The following is a 20,110-nucleotide window of genomic DNA, read 5'->3' on the forward strand; positions in this document are numbered from 1 at the left end:
GTGGTGACAAAATCTCTCAGCATTTGCTTTTCTGTAAAGGATTTTATTTCTCCTTCACTTATGAATCTTAGTTTGGCTGGATATGAAATTCTGGGTTGAAAATTCTTTTCTTTAAGAATGTTAAATATTGGCCCCCACTCTCTTCTGGCTTGTAGGGTTTCTGCCAAGAGATCAGCTGTTAGTCTGATGGGCTTCCCTTTGTGGGTAACCCTACCTTTCTGTCTGGCTGCCCTTAACATTTTTTCCTTCATTTCAACCTAGGTGAATCTGACAGTTATGTGTCTCTTGGGGTTGCTCTTCTCAAGGAGTATCTTTATGTTTTTCTCTGTATTTTCTGAATTTGAATGTTGGCCGGCTTTGCTAGGTTGGGGAATTTCTCCTCAATAATATCCTGAAGAGTGTTTTCTAACTTGGATACTTTTTCCCAGTCACTTTCAGGTATGGTACACCAATCAGACATAGATTTGGTCTTTTCACATAGTCCCATATTTCTTGGAGGCTTTGTTTATTTCTTTTCAGCTTTTTTTCTCTAATCTTGTCTTTTCGCTTTATTTCATTAATTTGATCTCAATCACTGATATCCTTTCTTCCACTTGATCCAATCAGCTATTGAAGCTTGTGCGTGCGTCACAAAGTTCTCTTACTGTGGTTTTGAACTCCATCAGGTCATTTAAGGACTTCTATACACTGTTTGTTCTAATTAGCCGTTCGTCTAACCTTTTTTGAAGGTTTTTAGCTTCTTTGCAATGGGTTAGAACATTCTCCTTTAGCTCAGTGAAGATTTTTATTACCGACCTTCTGAAGCCTACTTCTTTCAGTTTGTCAAACTGATTCTCCATCCAGTTTTGTTCTGTTGCTGGCGAGGAGCTGCAGTCCTTTGGAGGAGAAGGGGCACTCTGGTTTTTGGAATTTTCAGCTTTTCTGCTCTGGTTTCTCCCCATCTTTGTGGTTTCATCTACCTTTGGTCTTTGATGTTGATGACCTACAGATGAGATTTTGGTGTGGATGTGCTTTTTGTTGATGTTGATGCTATTCCTTTCTGTTTGTTAGTTTTCCTTCTAACAGTTGGGCTTCTTAGCTGCAGGTCTGTTGGAGTTTGCTGGAGGTCCACTCCAGACCCTGTTTGCCTGGGAATCACCACCAGTGGAGGCTGCACAACAGCAAATATTGCTGCCTGATTCTTCCTCTGGAAGCTTCGTCCTATAGGGGCACCCGCCTGTATGCGGTGTCTTTTGGCCCCTACTGACAGGTGTCTCCCAGTTAGGCTACTCAGGGGTCAGGGACCCACTTGAGGAGGCAGTCTGTCCCTTCTCAGAGCTTGAACGCCATGCTGGGAGAACCACTCTCTCTTCAGAGCTGTCAGACAGGGACGTTAAGGTCTGCCAAAGCTGTCCACTGCCATTTTTTCTGATATGCCTTGCCCAGAGAGGTTGGATCTAGAGAGGCAGTAGGCCTCGCTGAGCTGTGGTGGGCTCCACCCAGTTCGAGCTTCCAGGCCTCTTTGTTTACACTATCAGCACAAAACCGCCTACTCAAGCCTCAGCAATTGCAGACAACACTCCTCCACCTGCCAAGCTGCAGCTCATGGCAGGTCAATCTCAGACTGCTGTGCTAGCAGTGAGCAGAGCTCCATTGGCTTGGGGCCTGCTGAGCCTCGCACGGGAGGATATTTCCTGGTCTGCCGGTTGCAAAGACTTGGGGAAAAGCGCAGTATTTAGGCAGGAGTTTACCATTCCTCCAGGTACAGACCGTCACAACTTCCCTTGGCTAGGAAAGGGAAATCCCCCAACCCCTTGTGCTTCCCGGGTGAGGCGACACCCCGCCCTGCTTCGGTTTGCCCTCCGTGCACTGCACCCACTGCCCAAGGAGTCCCAGTGAGATGAACCAGGTACCTCAGTTGGAAATGCAGAAATCACCCGTCTTCTGCGTCGATCTTGCTGGGAGCTGTAGACTGGAGCTGTTCCTATTTGGCCATCTTGGAACTTAACTCTTACAAAGACATATAGAGTGGTATAATGGACATTGGAGACTCAGAGGGAGGGAGGATAGGAGGGCAGTGAGGGATGCAAAACTACCTATTGGGTACAGTGTACACTGCTTGGGTGATGGGTACACTAAAATTCACTGTTGAGTGAGAATGCAAATTAGTACAACCTATATGGAGAACAGTATGGAGATTTCTCAAAGAACTGAAAGTAGAAATAACATTTCATCCAGCAATCCCACTACAGGATATCTACCCAAAGGAAAAGAAGTCATTATATTAAAAAGATACCTGCACACATGTTTATCACAGTATCATTTAGAATTGCAAAGACATGGAATCAACCTTAGTGTCCATCAGCCAATGAATGAAGAAAATTGAATGTGTGTGTGTGTGTGTGTGTGTATCTATATGTACACACACCGTAGAATATTACTCAGCCATAAAAAAGAATGAAGACATCTTCCTAAGTGAAGTAACTCAGGAACTGAAAACCAAGTGCAACATATTGTCGCTTATAAGTGGGAGCTAAGCTGTGGGTACACAGAGGCATGCAGAGTGGTATAATGGACATTGGAGACTCAGAGGGAGGGAGGATAGGAGGACGGTGAGGGATGAAAAACTACCAGTTGGGTACAATGTACACTACTTGGGTGATGGGTACACTAAAATCCTGGACTTCACCAGTACACAGTGTATCCATGTAACAACAACAACAAATAAACACTTGTACCCCTAAAGCTATTGAAATAAAAACACTAAAAGAAATAGGCCAGGCATGGTGGCTCACGCCTGTAATCCCAGCACTTTGGGCGGCCAAGGTGGGCGGATCACGAGGTCAGGAGATTGAGACCATCCTGGCTAATACGGTGAAACCCCATCTCTACTAAAAATATAAAAAAAATTAGCCAGGCATTGTGGCGCGCACCTGTAGTCCCATCTACTTGGGAAGCTGAGGCAGGAGAATGGCGTGAACCAGGAGGTGGAGCTTGCAGTGAGCCAAGATCACGCCACTGCACGCCAGCCTAGGCAACAGAGTGAGACTCCATCTCAAAAAATAAATAAATAAAAAGATATGATCTATTAAGCTATGAAAAGATGAAAAAAGTTGCAAAGGTTTAAAGATAGTCATTGCATTGTTTAAAGTTATTTAGCAAAAAAAAAAATGCACACTTGTTTGCATAAAGAAAAAGTTGTCTATGAATTCCACCACCCAGAGATGACTATTAACAGTGTCTACCTGTATACATATTTTTTACAATGTTATTTAGAGTGAAAAATTGTAGACAACCTAAATGTCTATCAAAAGGAAATTAGTTAAGTAAATTACACTTCACCATTGAAAAGTGTTCACCTTATATGATTCAGTTTAAATAGTAGGCCAAGCAACTATAAAGTAGTTTTCCCCTACTTCCTTCAAAAAAATATTAAAACTTGAACATGGTTAAGACTCTATAAAAACTGCCAATTTTTTACAGAAAACAGGGAAAAAGAGCATGTTAAATGTCCTTGTAGGTGCTAGTAGAAAAATGAAGACTTTGGAAAAGAAACTCTGTAGGACAAATGACCCAGTTTCTTTAAAAATTAAATTGCAGATGGGAAACAAGATGGGAGGGGAAGCTTGAAAATAGATTTGAGACACACCAGGTATTTGTAACATACAGACCTTATTGGGACTTCTGTTCAAACCAAATTTTAAGAAGTATATTGCCAATGTATTAATATTTGTTGAAGCTGGGTGATAGCTAAATGGAATTTATTACACCTCTCTACTTTTGTATATGTTTGAAACTGTCTATAAAAATTTTTTTTAAAGCAGTTTACAAAACAGTGTAGTGTTTTGTCAGTGTATGGCTGGAGTTAGTAAGTTGCTGGTGTTTTTCTTTTTTTTCTTTAATTTCTTTCTGTTTTTCTATGACTTCCAACGAGTTTTTATTTTTAAATCATAATTAGAATAATTATTATACACTTTAAATATTGAAACATCTTCGATGTCCAGCATGAATTTATCTTTACCTTTTATGTAAGTGTATGTTCTCAAGTTTTTCAAGATTATTTATAATACATTTATATTCTACTTTTAATCCCAAATATATTCAAGAAGGCTACTTGAATTGTTAGGAATTCAGAGATAATAATATTGACATTTGTGTATAATTTTATATTCTTGTTTCAGATTCCCAAATGCTGGAAAATCCTCTTTGCTAAGTTGCGTTTCTCATGCAAAACCTGCAATTGCAGATTACGCATGTAAGTATAATTTGATTGTATATTTTAATGAGTGGAGGTAAACTTTTAAAGACTAATATTTCTCTGAGAATGAATAAAATGATAACTCTGAGGGTATCCTTAGGTGAAAAACTTTTGGCAGATAGACTACTGTTGCACAGGCCAAAGTGCAGTTGCATGATCATGGCTCACTGCAGCCCAGGCTCAAGCCATCCCCCTGCATCAGCCTCCCATGTAGTTGGACTACAGGTGTTTGCCACCATGCTTGGCTAATTTTTTCTTTTTTGTGGGGACAGAGGTTTCCCCATGTTGCCCAAGCTGGTCTTGAACTCCTGGGCTCAAGTGATCTCCCACCTTGGCCTTCTAAATTGCTGGGATTATAGGTGTGAGCCACCCTCCCCAGCTGTATTTTCCATTAATCTTTGAAACCTCTATACCCCTCAGCAAAGTTTCTTAAACAGGTTAGACACTTACTTTATTGCATTTGTTTTTCTGTCGCATAATCATTTATTTGGTTTAGTTAGGATTTTTGAACCACTTACCCTTTATCAGGCACTGTGATAAGTACCAGGAAGACTGAGTTGAATACTTTCATTCATTTAGCAGATACTTATTTTTGGAGCCACATTAGGTTCTGGGATTACAAAGACTGATAAACAGAAACAGTTCCTGTTTTGACTTGTATTGAGTTTGTAGACTAGTGGAGTAAGGCATATATATCACAAATAAATATAAGGGAATATGCAAGGGTACTATGAAAGAGTGTAGATGACTGCCTTAGGCTTCCTTAAGGATGTGTGATTTTTGGACTGAGATATGAGGAATAATTACGAGTTAATTAGTAAAATAGAGTGGAGGGTGAAGGGTCTTTAATCAGAGGAAATAGCATGTACACAAAGGCTTAGTGGTGGCGGGGAGTAGATTTGTGTGTCTAGAGAACATGAAGTAAGGGAAAGAAATCGAGATGAGCCTGGCGATGTAAGAGAGCATGTCACATAGACCATTTAGGCTGTATTTGATTTTTATATCTCAAGAGCAATTGGAAGCATTTAAGCAAGGGATAAAATGCTTAGGTTTGCTCCTCACAGAGATCTCCACCTGAAATAAGAAAATGGATTGGCGTGGGACATGAAGGGGTCTGAGAAAACCAGTTAGTAGGCTCTTGTGGTAGCTAGATGAGATATAAAAGAAGCTTTGGTTAAAAGTGGTGAGTATGATAAGATCTCTGCCATCATTAAAAGGACACAGAATGCCATTAACTTGGAAAATAAAATCAAGCCATTCCAAAATTAGACTGTGACAAAGTAGAGTGAAGTTTGGACTAATTGCTATAAATCACAAGGCCAGTATTTGTTATAAAATATGTAGGACTTGAGAAGGAAAAGCAAAAAGTCATAGGAAAGAGGCTAGTGTAGGATTGATGAGGCTTAAGGATAACAATGAGAAAGAACTAGAGGATAACTGAATGAGAAGAAACTAGAAAAATTTCACCCACAGATCCAGTGATAGAAACTTAATATCTGACCCTCCTGAACATCTATTGCACACCTTAAAGTGCAATAGAAGAACGTTGAGGTTCAGTAATTACATTAGGCCTATACAGATTATAAAAATCTGTGTTTGTCTTTTTCCAAATACTATGTATTCATTTATTTTAGAGACAGGGTCTAGCTCTGTCACCCAGGCAGGAGTACAGTGGCATGATCATACCTCACTGCAACTTTGAACTCCTGAGCTCAATCCTCCCACCTCAGCCTCTGGAGTAGCTAGGACTACAGGTGCACTGCCATGTCTGCCTAGTTTTACATTTTTTGTAGAAACAGGGTCTCACTATGCTGCCCAGGCTCATCTTGAACTCCTAGCTTCAAATGATCCTCCTGCCTTGGCTTCCCAAACATTGGGATTACAGACATGAGCCACAACACTTGGCCCTCCAAGTACATGTTAAATAGCAAAGATAATAATAGTTTCCATTTTAGCAAATTAGAACAAAATCTGAATTGAAATATTGTTTATGCATAATGCCAAGACAGTTTTGAGAGTACCAGCCCTAAAATAAATTCTAGCCTTAATTTATTGCTGTGTTTCCTTTTAGTTACAACATTAAAGCCTGAACTTGGAAAGATTATGTACAGTGATTTCAAACAGGTAGGTATTTTTAAAGTAAAACACTATATTAGAAGTCAGAGTACTTGGTTTTAGTACTTACTTGGATATTATAGTATTTGCCTGTTTCTGTGGTGTTAGGGGAGAAAAAGTAACAAGATTTTGTTTATGCTAAGTGAAACTGGCCAAATAAATTCTGAGCACTATCATAATATATTTAATTTCTTCTTCCAAAGATTAGGTCCAGTTTATCCCTACAACATTATGTCTTCTTCTTAGTCTTGGTTTCTTCTTATTGCAAGTCTTTCTTTTACTACTATATTGGATTATTTATCTTCATTTTTTAAAAATGCTCTCTAAAGTTCATGGCAATGATTTTATTCCAACTTTCTTTTTTTGAAAAAAAAAAAATGTTTTAATGGAGTTTTAGTCTCAACCAGCTATTAAAATTCATTTTTCCTTCATAAGTAACAGCAGTGGCTCTTCTGTATAATTAGAAAAAAAACTAAAAAAAGGAAAGTAACAATATTTAAAATATAATGTACAATCTAGTAGTTGTGCTCCTTAGCATTTACCCATGTACACTGAAAAGTTATGCACACACAGAAGTCTGCACATGGATGCTTATAGCAGCTTTATTTGTAATTACCAAACTTTGGCCAAGATATCTTTCAGTCAGTGAATGGGTACATAAACTGTGATATATATTCAGACAGTGGATTATTATTCAGCTCTAAAAAGAACTGGGCTATCAAGCCTCAAAAAGACCTAGGGGAACCTTAAATGCATATTACTAAGTGAGAGAAGGCAATCTTAAAAGACTGTAATACTGTATGATTCCAACTATATGACATTCTGAATAAGGCAAAGCTGTGGAGACAGTAAAAAAAAAATCAATGATTTCCAGGGTTAGGGATGAAGGAGAGATGAATAGGCAGAGTACAGAGAACTTTTAGGGTACACTATAAAGTATGATACATATAGTAAAGTATGATACTATGTAATATTACAGCAACATTGTGTTGCTGTAATGGTAGACACAGTATACATTTGTTAAAATTTATAGAATGTACAGCACCAAGAATGCAACAATGTAAAGTATAGACTTTGGGTGCTAAGGATGCATCAATATAGGTTCATACAGTTTTATGACATAATTTAAAGAAATATTAAAAAATTATTCGGTTATAATAGTGATATAACAGTAAAAGATAAAACTTCCGTTATAATATAGAATATTAACTGTAAGTAAAATTATATTAAATATAGGATAATATGAATATATAGAACAATGTTTAGAGGAAAAGAGAACATCGTTTATACCTAATTTTTAAGGGAAATCAGTAGAGGAAATTTCAGGACATGAGACTTCTGTTGTGCATCCTGCTTTGTCAGCTTCCTTTAAGACCCTGAATTATTTATCTACACTGGGCAGGGGATGTCGAGTACTGCCTCTTATTCTTTATTCACTTCAGAATTATCTGGGTGGTCTAAGAACAGCAATGATAAGTGATGCTTAGGCCCCAGAGATTTGAAACTAAATCTCTTGGGGGTAGGCCCTGGGCATTTGTAGCTTCTAAGAGTTCCCTATGTGATTATGATGCACAGTGAGGTTTGAAAAGCACAAGTGTGGCTGGGTGTGGTGGCTTACACCTGTAATCCCAGCACGTTGGGAGGTCAAGGCGGGCAGATCATGAGGTCAGGAGATTGAGACTATCCTGGCCAACACGGTGAAACCCTGTCTCTACTAAAAATAAAAATTAAAAAAAATTAGATGGGTGTGGTGGTGGGCGCCTGTAGTCCCAGCTACTCCAGAGGCTGAGGCGGGAGAATGGTGTGAACCTGGGAGGTGGAGCTTGCAGTAAGCCAAGATTGCCCCACTCCACTCCAGCCTGGGCGACAGAGCGAGACTCTCTCAAAAAAAGAAAAGAAAAGCACAAGTGTTAAATGATGGTGAATAATGATTATTCCCTCTAAAAGGAGTCTAGGAAACTGTATTCTTTTATTAGGTTGGTACAAAAGTAACTGTGGTTTTGGCCATTAAAAGTAACAGCCAAAAGTAGGAGAAAGTAGGAAAGCCACAGCTACAACTCGGGTTTATCGAGTGCTGTTTCACGTGACTGATCTTACTTGAATACTGGCACAAAATGAGATGATGACAAGGTGACAAGGAAGCATGCTCAGGTGAATGAACTTCTAGATGATAGAACTCTGCTCCTCATGTAATGCCATGAGATTTGCTTAAGTATAAACAGTAACAACCTACAACAATGTGAAGCATTAACAAACATGGCACTGCAAAGAACAGGTGAGGAGAATCACACCTCTGTTAATGTAGTAAAGTCTATTAAAAGTAATGCCAAAACCACAGTTACTTTTACACCAACCTAATACTTTGTAAGAATGGTTGATAATCCTGCTAGTATAATATGAACAGAAAAGGAACAATGGTGCCAAATAAATAATTACAAATTGAGTTTAAAATACAGAGCTGTACCTGGTAAATGTCTGCTGCATTAATATCCTTGTAGATTTTTATGAATTCGGAGTGTAAAGGTTGAAATTCTGTGAAAAGTTCATATTGGACAATACCATTTAGGAAATTATAAATAAATTTTAAACTAGGGGTTAGTGTATTGGCTTACGCCTGTAATCCCAGCACTTTGGGAGGCTAAGGTGAGAGGATCACTTGAGGATAGGAGTTTGAGAGCAGCCTGTGCAAGATAGCGAGACCCTGTCTCTACAAAAATTTTTTTAGTTAACTGGGCATGGCAGTACACACCTGGAGTCTTAGCTACTTGGGAGACTGAGTTGGGAACTTGGCTTGAGCCCAGGAGTTGGAGGCTACAGTGAGCTATGGTCACACCACTGCACTCCAGCCTGGGTGACAGAGCAAGATCTTGTCTCTAAAATAATAATAATAAATAAATAAACAAATGTTAAACTAATCTGTAAAATTCCTAGATTATTAGATTAATAGTAAATACGGGACTCTAATATCTGATAAAAGATTTTAATTCTTAATACTGTACATTAATTTTACTTTTATACTTGGCTTTTCAAAGATGTAGTGGTAATCATAAGTTAGGAACTGTTTATATTTGAAATATCTTGAAAATTTGGGGATGTAATTGAACATGTGGTTTTCATACATTTTCCTTTTTCATTAACCATTTAACTTTGTGTTAGATATCAGTAGCTGATCTTCCAGGTTTAATAGAAGGAGCACATATGAACAAAGGAATGGGCCACAAATTCCTCAAGCATATAGAAAGAACTAGACAACTGCTTTTTGTTGTAAGTCATATGTATACTAATGTGATATTCAAATAAATTGAAAACCAATGAATTTAGTTTTTCTAGAATTTTTTTATAAATAAGAAAGTGGTAGCATATGTTACTCCACTAAGTCTTTTATAATATGGGGATGGAAGTGACATTGTTTACTGTATCATATGTAAGTTTGGCCATACTTGCCAACATGTATTTCCTTAAGATTTCCAACATGCTACCATATTATATAGTATCATAGTATCTCTTTCATTCTTCATTGATGATGCTAGAGTTATATATGAGATTGTCTTCATGCAAATTGTCTTATCCTAGTTTTTTATTTTATTAATGACTGTAATTTTATGAGAATAATTAAAGTTATCTTAACACCTCGATTTCTGTTACTTATTTTGAATTACCAAATAACAAGTAGAGTATAGAGAAATTGTTTTTAGCTTGAAAGAGTAAAACATTTTAAAACATGGAACTGTATAGCTATTCTTCTTATGTTAAAGGCTGTCTCTTTCCTTCTCTTTTTTTTAGGTTGATATTTCTGGATTTCAGCTTTCTTCTCACACTCAATACAGAACAGCTTTTGAAACCATAATACTGCTTACAAAAGTAGGTTTTCTGTTTTACTGTGTTCTATATTTGGTCTAATATGTAGGAATGTAAGACTATATGAAATAACATAATTACAGTCTATACATGTTCTGCCTTTAAAGCTTTGATGACAGTTAAAGAATTACTTAAACTTGTTGTCTCCAGTTCCTCTACATTCATTTGCTTCTCAAACTACTGCAATGGATAAAACACTCCTGGGCTTCCAAATCCCCATTACATACTTCCAAGATTTTTATCTTGCTTCAGCTTTGGCAGGTTGTCTAATTCTTCTTGTTTCTCATTCTTAGTTTTGTGACCCGTAATCTTCTGGTTCTATTTCTACTCTTACACTATTTCTCAGTCTACTTTTTAGGCTCTTTTTTCTCATCCTTTAAGTAACATTATTCAGAGTTCTGTCCTAACCTTATTTTCTATCTTACCCACTCCCGTTGCTTTAGTTACAATTAATAATATTGATGACTGCCAGATCTGTAGCTGATACCTAGATCTTTTCATTGTTCTTTCTTTTTTTTTTTTTTTTTTTGAGACAGAGTCTTGCTCTGTCTGCCAGGCTGTAGTGCAGTGGCACGATCTCGGCTCTCTCTGTCTCCTGGGCTCAAGTGATTCTTCTGCCTCAGCCTCCCAAGTAGCTGGGATTACAAGCGTGTGCTACCACGCCTGGCTAATTTTTGTATTTTTAGTAGAGACGGGGTTTCACCATGTTGGCCAGGCTGGTCTTGAACGCCTGACCTCAGGTAATCCACCCACCTCGGCCTCCCAAAGTGTTGGGATTACAGGTGTGGGCCACCACACCTGGCCTTTGTTGTTCTTTAGACCAAATGCCCATTGGACATCTTCGATTGGATGTCCCATTAGTCACTTAAACTTAATATGGATAAAAGTAAACTTTTAAAAAACTTTTCAGCCATCCCCATAAATTAGTGAATGTGTAAGCTATGATATACTGATTCTTCTCACCACCTACACAAGCCCTGTCAGTTTTTTATCCTAAGTCTCTCTGAAATCCATCCTCTTGTCTTCATCTACACTATTACAATCATCAACCCTTCTTACTGGAATATTGAATCTGGTCCTTTCCAGTCTCCCTGTGTCCTGCCTTGCTTCTCTCCAGTCCATTTTTTATATGGCAGCTAGAGTGATCTTTGTAAAAGCACCAAGCTGATGCTGATGTTCCCTGCCTAAAACACTTCGATGGACCCCCATAGCTGTTAGGTTAAAGTCTAACCTGAGCATGATTTATGAAATCTGCAAATTTGGGCCCCTACCTAGCAGTCCTCCTCCGTAACCCTCTCTCCTAGATGCTATATTTCAGCCATGTGATTTCTCTCTAAGACAACATGGTGTTGCTTTACCTCCAGGATTTTATAGATCCTATTTCATTTGCCACTTTTTGTCTGTAATGAATAATATTGCTGTGAACATTTGTGTGCAGGTTTTTGTATAGACATGTTTTCATTTCTCTTGGATATATACTTAGGAGTGGAATTGCTGGATCAGATAGTAATGCTTTGTTTAACATTTTGAGGAACTGCCAAACTATTCTGAATTGGTAGCACCATTGTGCCATTTTACAGTCCCACCATCAGTGTATGTTCCAATTTTTCCACTTGAATGTCAACACTTGTTATTGTCTGTCATTTTTACTTTAGTCATCCTAGTGGGAGTGCAGTGGTATTTTGTTACAGTTCTTATTTGCATTTCTTTTAAGATTAATGATGCTAAGAATCCTTTTATGTGCTTATTAGGCATTTCTGTGTCTTTGGAGAAAAGTCTGTTCAGATTCTGTGTGCATTACTATTTGTATTATTTGTCTTTTAATTGCTGAGTTGTAAGCATGTTTTATATTTTTGGAAATAAGTCTCTTCTCCTTTTTTTTTTTTTTTTTTTTTTGAGACGGAGTCTCACTCTGTCGCCTGGGCTGGAGTGCGGTGGCACAATCTCAGCTGAATGCAACCCCCGCCTTCCGAGTTCAAGTGATTCTCCAGCCTCAGTCTCCCGAGTAGCTGGGATTACAGGCATGTGCCACCATGCCCATCCAATTTTTGTATTTTTAGTAGAAACAGGGTTTCACCATGTTGGCCAGGCTGGTCTTGAACTCCTGACCTCAGGTGATCCGCCCACCTGGCTTCCCAGAGTGCTGGGATTACAGACGTGAGCCACCATGCCCAGCTGGAAATTAAGTCCCTTCTAAGATACATAATTTGAAAATATTTTCTCCCCTTCTGTGACTTGTCTTTTCACTTTTTCAGTGTATTTTTTGTGTATTCTTTGTGGCACAAAACTATTATTTATTTATTTAATTTTCCAGTTTTATTAAAGTGTAACTGACATAAAAATTGTGTGTACTTAAAGTGTACAAGTGATATTTGGATATATGTATACCTTGTGAAATGATTAAATCAAGCTAATTAACATGATCCATCATCTTACATACTATTTTTTGTGTGTTGAGAACATTTAAAATCTGTTTTAGCAATTTTCAAATATATAATACATTAACTATAGTCATCATACTGTAAAATAGATCTCCAGGGCTTATTCATCCTATTTAACTGAATCTTTGTTCCCATTTGACCAACACCCCTCCATCTTCCTCCACCAAGCACCGTGGCAACCACCATTTTCTCTGCTACTATGAATTCAACCTTTTAAGATTCCACATATAAGTGGGATTATGCAGTATTTTTTTTTCTGTGCTTGGTTTATTTCACTTAGCCTAGTGTTCTCCAGGTTCATCCATGTTGTAATAAATGACAAAATTTTCTTTTTTTAAGGCTGAGTAGTATTCAGTTGTGTGTGTGTATACCACATTTTCATTATTCATCCATTGATGGACAATGAGGTTGATTCCATGTCTTGGCTATTGTGAATAATGTTTCAGTAAAAATGGGAATGCAGAGATCTCTTTGACATACTGATTTTATTTCCTTTGGATATATACCCAGAAGTGGGATTGCTGGATCATATGGTAGTTCTATTTTTAATTTTTTGAGAAATCTTTATACTGCTTTTTACAATGGCTGTACTAATTTACATTCCCACTCAACGGTGTTCAAGGGTTCCTCTTTCTCCATATCCTTGACAACACTTGTTATCTTTTGTCTTTTTGATAATAGCCATCCTTCCAAGTGTGAGGAGCTATCTCATTGTGGTTTTCCTTTTCATTTCCCTAATGATCAGTGATGTTGAACATTTTTTCATACACATATTGGTCATTTGTTTGTCGTTGAGAAATGTCAATTCAGGTTCTTTATCCATTTTTAAATCAGGTTTATATTACCCAAAGTGATATACAGATTCAGCACAATCCATATCAAAATTCTAATGGCATTTTTCACAGAAATAGAAAATAAATCTTAAAATTTGTATGGAACGACAAAAGACCCTGAATAGCCAAAGCAATCTTGAGCAAAAGGAACAAAGCTGGAAGCTTCACACTACCTAATTTCAAAACCTACTACAAAGCTATCATAATCAAAACAGCGTGGTACTGGCATAACAATAGACACATGAACCAATGGAACAGAATCCAGAGCTCAGAATTAAATCCATGCATTTACAATTAATTTTCAACAAAGGTACCTAGAACACACAGTCAGGAAAGGACAGTTTTCTTCGTCAATAAGTGATACTGAGAAAACTGAATATCCACATGCAGAGAAATGAAATTAGATCCTTTCTTCACACCATATATAAAAAGTTGATTAAAGACTTAAAGCCTGAAACCATAAAACCACTAGAAGAAAACAGAGAAGTTCCATGATATTTGTCTGAGCAATGATTTTTTTTAATGTGACCCCAAAGCACAGGCAACAAAAAGAAAAATAGACAAGTAGGATTGCATCAAACTAAAAAGCTTCTGCACAGCAAAAGGAACAGTCAGCAGAGTGAAGAGGCAACCAAGGGAATGGGAGAAAATATTTGTAAGTCATATATCTGATAAGTGGTTGATATCCAAAACATAAGGAAGCAAAACAACTCTCAATAGCAAGAAAACAACCCCAAATTTTTAATTTTCATGAAATTCCATTTGTTTCATTCTTTTCTTTCCTTTTTTAAAATTAAACTAAAATTTTGTGTAGAGATGGGGTCTTGCTATGTTGTCAAGGCTTGTCTTGAACTCCTGGGCCCAAGCAATGCTCCTACTTCAGCCTCCTAAAGTGCTGAGATTACAGGCATGAGCCACCATGCCCAGTCTTACATATTTATTTATTTTTATTACAAACAGGGCTTCGCTCTCTCATGTAGGCTAGAGTGCAGGCATGATCCTAGCTCATTGTAGCCTCAAACTCATGGTGGCCTTAAGCAGTCTTCTGCCTTTTATCTATTCTTTTACTTGTGCTTTTCATGTTCTATCTAAGAAACAGTTGTTTAATCCAAGGTAACAAAGATTTATTCCTAAGTACATTTACTTTTTCCAAGAATACTACAGGTATAACATTCACTGATCATTACTGACTTCTGAATTTTTTCTGTGTAAAGTCCAGATACCCATATTTGACTCTAGATGCAAAATTACAACTGTCTCTAGGATATCATTTAAGCTAAAACATACTAACACATGACCTAACCAGAGTCATTTTCTGAAATTCTTCCTTTTGTTTTCTGTTGTTGGGATTTATTGCATTTCAGTGATGTGAATGGGTTTTAGATCACCTGGGTCATTAATTACCAAATAAGTAGTTTATACAGAAACCAGTACTAAAATTATTGGGTTTTCTCTTTTGATTTAAAGGAGTTGGAATTGTACAAAGAGGAACTTCAGACAAAACCTGCACTCTTGGCAGTTAATAAAATGGACTTGCCAGATGCCCAAGATAAGTTCCATGAATTGATGAGCCAGCTCCAGAATCCTAAAGGTAAACCTATGTATTCATTTAATTTTAATTTAAAGAATAATTACAATGTACAGAGAATGCTGTTATAATCAGTGGAAAACTGGCAGTTTCTGCTCTTTAAAGTCAAGTTTGAAGAAAGAATATACAAAACATATAAATAACATTGTAACATAATAATTATCAAATTCTAGAATGTTTGATATGGACAGTAAATTAAAGGAGACAAAAGAAAGATTAATTTGAACTAAAAAGGTCAGGCTTCATGAAGAATAAAACTTAAATTGGACCCATAAAGCATATGTGGGATTTGAATAAAAGGAGGAAAAAGTCAGCATCTCCCTGTGAAGTCTTTCACTTTCATTAACATACTTCACAAGCTCTTCATTCCTCTAGTACTATACATCAGAAAATTAAAAACAGAACTAAGAAGTTCTAAAGAAGTATGTTTCTTGGCAAAACTAACTCTATAGGTTTCTGAAGAGGATGAGTCTTCTGAAAAGAACTTCATTTTTCCTGTGTATGTGTGACACAAAAATAGAAGCTGTGACTCCAAAATGATTTATTTGTCTGGAATTTACTTCCTGGACTATATGTAAAGTAACTTAAAGGGATTCTCCACAGTTTTGAATATTGACATTTGCAGAACACCTTCTATTCTATGGCAATGGTGGTTTCATTCAGAGTCTAGTAGAGAACCTCATGCACAAATGAGGAAAAGTAGGGTGTATGGTATGTGGCTAACATGTTTTTCAATAATATGTCTCTGTTTTTATTCTTGGTAACAATTGTGGGAAAATAGATTATAGTATACTAAGACTGTGAAACAGCACCAGAAGGTCCTTTCGTCTCAAAAATCTTTCCCCTGTGTAATCTATATGTTGGAGCTGTCCTTGAGTTAATAAACTACTCATGGGATATAAATATTCTCTGATACTAAATAGCCTTCATTCCTAATGATATTTGCTTTATATGGTCATTAGTTCTGTTTGCTAGTTGATCTTGCAGAGAAGGGAATTCTCAGAGGAAATACCGAAAGTGGGGGTGACTCAGAAGTCCGTAGCTGTTCTGACATACCGTGAAATAAAATATAGGCCCTTTAGTGATAATCCTGAGTTATCCTCTCTGGACTTTCTTCGGGGCCTTTGAATCTCAGAAAGCAAGCTCCATGTTGTCTTCTCCACCAATCTGTTTCAGTCCAGCCTTTCTAGTTCATATCAGTTAATCCATCCAATCAGTATGCCATCTCCCCAGCCAAACAGTATGCCATGGTGACACGGAAGAGGTAAAAGTAATATAACAGTTGTTAACCCTTGTGGGGTGATAGATTGGACTCATCTGAAATTATCTTCCCTTGAATTCTCTATAATCCCTCTTCAGTTTTTGTATGGATCCTAGCATCATTGATGATAAACCTATACTTGGGGGAAGTTAAAGGTCTCCAGTGTACTGAGGCCAAGTAGAATGTCTCAAATTATAAATGATGTTATTATTTTTACAGAAAGTGTCTTTCAGAGAATCAATGCTGCCTTGCCTTACTTAACCTCCCCGCACAAAATTTATTACTTCCTTAAGTAAGTCATTTTTGTGATTCATCTTCTACTCATACTTAGTTTGGTTTAAAATATATTTATCTAACAAGTATATTATGTGTCAAGAACCTTACCATAATCAATAGTAAAATCCAAAGGCTCTGAGAACTTATTAGAAAAGGTGAAAAAAGGCATGAAAAATGCTGGTTTTGGTTCCCTGCTTCACAAATCAAACCATTAACACGGTTTTAATTAACTTTCAAAAACAATGGAAATGAGCTTAGTTTGTGTTCTTTCTTTTAGATTTTCTGCATTTATTTGGAAAAAACATGATTCCAGAGAGGACTGTAGAGTTCCAACATATCATCCCCATATCTGCAGTTACTGGAGAAGGAATCGAAGAATTAAAGAATTGTATAAGAAAGTCACTGGATGAACAGGCCAACCAGGAAAATGATGCACATCATAAGAAACAACTGCTTAATTTGTGGATTTCTGATACAGTATCTTCTAGTGAGCCACCATCAAAGCATGCTGTTACTACTTCCAAAATGGATATAATTTAAATATATTAAAAATGGTATTGATGGAATAGTATTTAATGCTTAAAAACAAGGAAATCCTTTCGTCTGTGACAACCTGGAGGACATGTTAAGTAAAAAAAGCTAGGCTTAGAAAGACAAATGCTGCATAATCTCACTTACATGTGGAATCTTAAAAAGTTGAACTCATAGAAGGAGAGAATAGAATGGTGGTTATCAAGGGCTGATGGGGCAGTGGAGGATTGAGGAGATGTTGGTCAAAATATACAAAATTTCAGTTAGACAAGGCAACTGAGTTCAAGAAATCTATTGTACAGCTTGGTGACTGTAATTAACAACAATGTATTTTGAAAGTCACTGAGTAAATTTTAAGTAGTTTTTCCAAAAAAGCACATAAGGTAATGCACGTTAATTAGCTATATTGAGCCATTCCACAATGTACAGATATTTCAAAACATGTTACACATGATAAATCCAGTTTTTCTACGTCATTTTTAAAAATTATATTTTTTTATTTTGAAAGTTTTTTCACAGATCTTTTTTTTAGTATTATTACCTTCTGATATATGTGTCATTATTGAAGAACCATACCTTTAAAGTTATTATTTTGTAATTAAGTATGTCCACAGTTAAAAATAACCAGTGGCCAGCCATGGTGGCTCATGCCTGTAATCCCAGCACTTTCGGAGGCCAAGGAGGGCAGATCGTTTGAGGTCAGGAGTTCAAGACCAGCCTGGCCAACATGGTGAAACCCCATCTCTACTAAAAATATAAAAAATTAGCCAGGCATAGTGGCGCATGCCTGTTGTTGTCCCAGCTACTCTAGTGGCTGAGGCAGGAGAATCGCTTGAACGCAGGAGGTGGAGGATACAGTGAACCCAAGGTGGCGCCACTGCACTCCAGCCTGGGTGACAGAACTAGACTCCATCTCAAAAAAAAAAAAGAGCTAAAAAATTACATTTTACAAGTTTATGGCCAGCCCACCTGTAATAACATTCTCTGATATTCCTTTACTTAGGTTGTCCCTACTGAGATCATTTTTTAAATTTATGTAGAAGGATTCTCTAGATTATTATTAGAATGAGCAATTCAGTTTTGTTTGTTTTTGAGCCTGTCTTGTACCTGGTTGCACTAAATATATAATAGTTATTTTTTGTGGAGACCTTAAAACCCTAAATTTGAACACATGTTCAATGATAATAAAGATATAACAGAAACTAGAAGATAGATGTTTGTGATTTGAGCTTTTGGAAAATTTTCGTTTCTTATAGTATTTTTTCCTGAATTGGAGGAGACTGATCTATATGTTTCATTTTTCTTTTGACCTAGTCTATTTCACTTTCTTTTGTCCTAATCTATTTAATTTCCCACTTTCTTATTTTAGTAAAGAGAGAATAAATAGAAAGTGCAGGCCAGGCATGGTGGTGCAGGCCGGACATAGCAGTACATGCCTGTAATCTTAGCACTTCCGGAGGCCAAGGCAGGAGGATTGCTTGAGCCCAGGACTTCATGCCTGAGCAACATAGCAAGACCCTGGCTCTCTATAAAATGCAAACTTTAATATCATCAACAATCAATATATTATAAGAGATTGCAATTTCTAAATTTCTACCTGAGTGTTTCACAAATACAAATTGGACATTTTCCCTTTAAATGAGTTTTATTATAAAATGTACATACTGATTGTAAAAACAAAAAATTCAAATAGTACAAAAGCATATAAGTAACTAATAAAAGCTCCCTTTCTGCATTAGGCCGCTCAGTTCTTCCCAGGGAAAATGATTAATAGTTTACATTCTTGTGGAAATTTTTTATGTATAAATTTTTACCCAAATGAATTCATTATATAAATTTTTTCCAACTTAATGTTTTTTTACAAAATAGTAGCAAGTTAATGAGCTTTAAAAAATTGTACTTCAGGCCAGGCGCGGTGGCTCACGCCTGTAATCTCAGCACTTTGGGAGGCTGAGGCAGGAAGACCACTTGAGGTCAGGAGTTCAAGACCAGCCTGGCCAACATGGCAAAAACCCATCTCTACTAAAATACAAAAATCAGCTGAGCGTGGTGGTGCATGTCTGTAATCCCAGCTACTCGGGAGGCTGAGGCAGGAGAGTCGGAGGTTGCAGTGAGCTGAGATCGCACCAGTGCACTCCAGCCTGGAGGACAAGAGGGAGACTTCCTCTCAAAAAAAAAAAATTGTACTTCAAATAATTATTCTTCAATGCTATTTTTAAATTACTAGAAATTATTTTGGAATTTAATGTTGCATACAGCCTGAGATATGGCTATTCATCCTTTTCTAAAGTGTTAAAGAAAAATAATGTATTGTTCTCAGCTTAAATTTTCTTCTGATTTGACAATGTGAGTGACGTTTTCCCAGTATTATTTCACTTACATTTGTTTTATTTTCTGTTCCTCCTACCTCTCATTCCAGTCCCCAAACTGGCTTTTCTTGTATTTCCTTTTTCTTCATTGCTCATGTATTTATTGAGTGTCTCGCCTGTATCAGGCACTGGCCAAGGTGCTGTATGTACCATGTTGAAGAGAACAGACAGGACCTAGTGCCCTTGTATATCTTGCCTTTGATGACAGAAACTGCAGGGGATTGGAATAGCCTCTTTACAAGAAAAGAATAAGAGTGAGGAAAAGCGTTTGGAATTTATAGTGATCACAGTGACCAGGTTTTGTATTGGGTATGTTTTACATTTGTAACTTCAGTGCTATTTTTTTTAAGCTCCATTATTTTCTAAATGTAAACAAGTAGCAATGTAAGGACAATTTCATCAGGTGAACGTCAGAAGTACTGGCACCATAATCTCATTGTGCGCTGTGGCAAAGGGTAGTAGATGTTTGTTCAGGATTATTTGCGCTGTCAGTAGTGCCCAGGGTGCCACTCCATGACTAACCGAAACATTTTATTACGTGACTCACTAAGATGTTCAATTCATTAGTATTTTCTGGTTACTGAAAGTGTACTCTATGTAC

General features: G+C 37.1%; 1 protein-coding gene across 2 annotated transcripts in view; it reads left to right on the forward strand.

Annotated features, from left to right (window-relative positions):
* GTPBP10 (GTP binding protein 10) overlaps nt 1-17,517 on the forward strand; it is a 37,505-nt gene extending 19,988 nt beyond the window's left edge. For both annotated transcript variants that reach the window (XM_003252389.4, XM_030822051.1), the window contains exons 5-10: nt 4,161-4,234; nt 6,309-6,361; nt 9,509-9,616; nt 10,136-10,213; nt 14,952-15,075; nt 16,887-17,517. In XM_003252389.4, the coding sequence (XP_003252437.1) occupies nt 4,161-4,234; nt 6,309-6,361; nt 9,509-9,616; nt 10,136-10,213; nt 14,952-15,075; nt 16,887-17,149 (700 nt within the window). In that variant the 3' untranslated portion in view covers nt 17,150-17,517. The remainder of the gene's footprint in view (nt 1-4,160; nt 4,235-6,308; nt 6,362-9,508; nt 9,617-10,135; nt 10,214-14,951; nt 15,076-16,886) is intronic.
* The last annotated feature ends 2,593 nt before the right edge of the window (nt 17,518-20,110 follow it).

Source organism: Nomascus leucogenys, chromosome 11 (genome assembly GCF_006542625.1).
Source record: "Nomascus leucogenys isolate Asia chromosome 11, Asia_NLE_v1, whole genome shotgun sequence".
NCBI lineage: Eukaryota > Metazoa > Chordata > Mammalia > Primates > Hylobatidae > Nomascus > Nomascus leucogenys.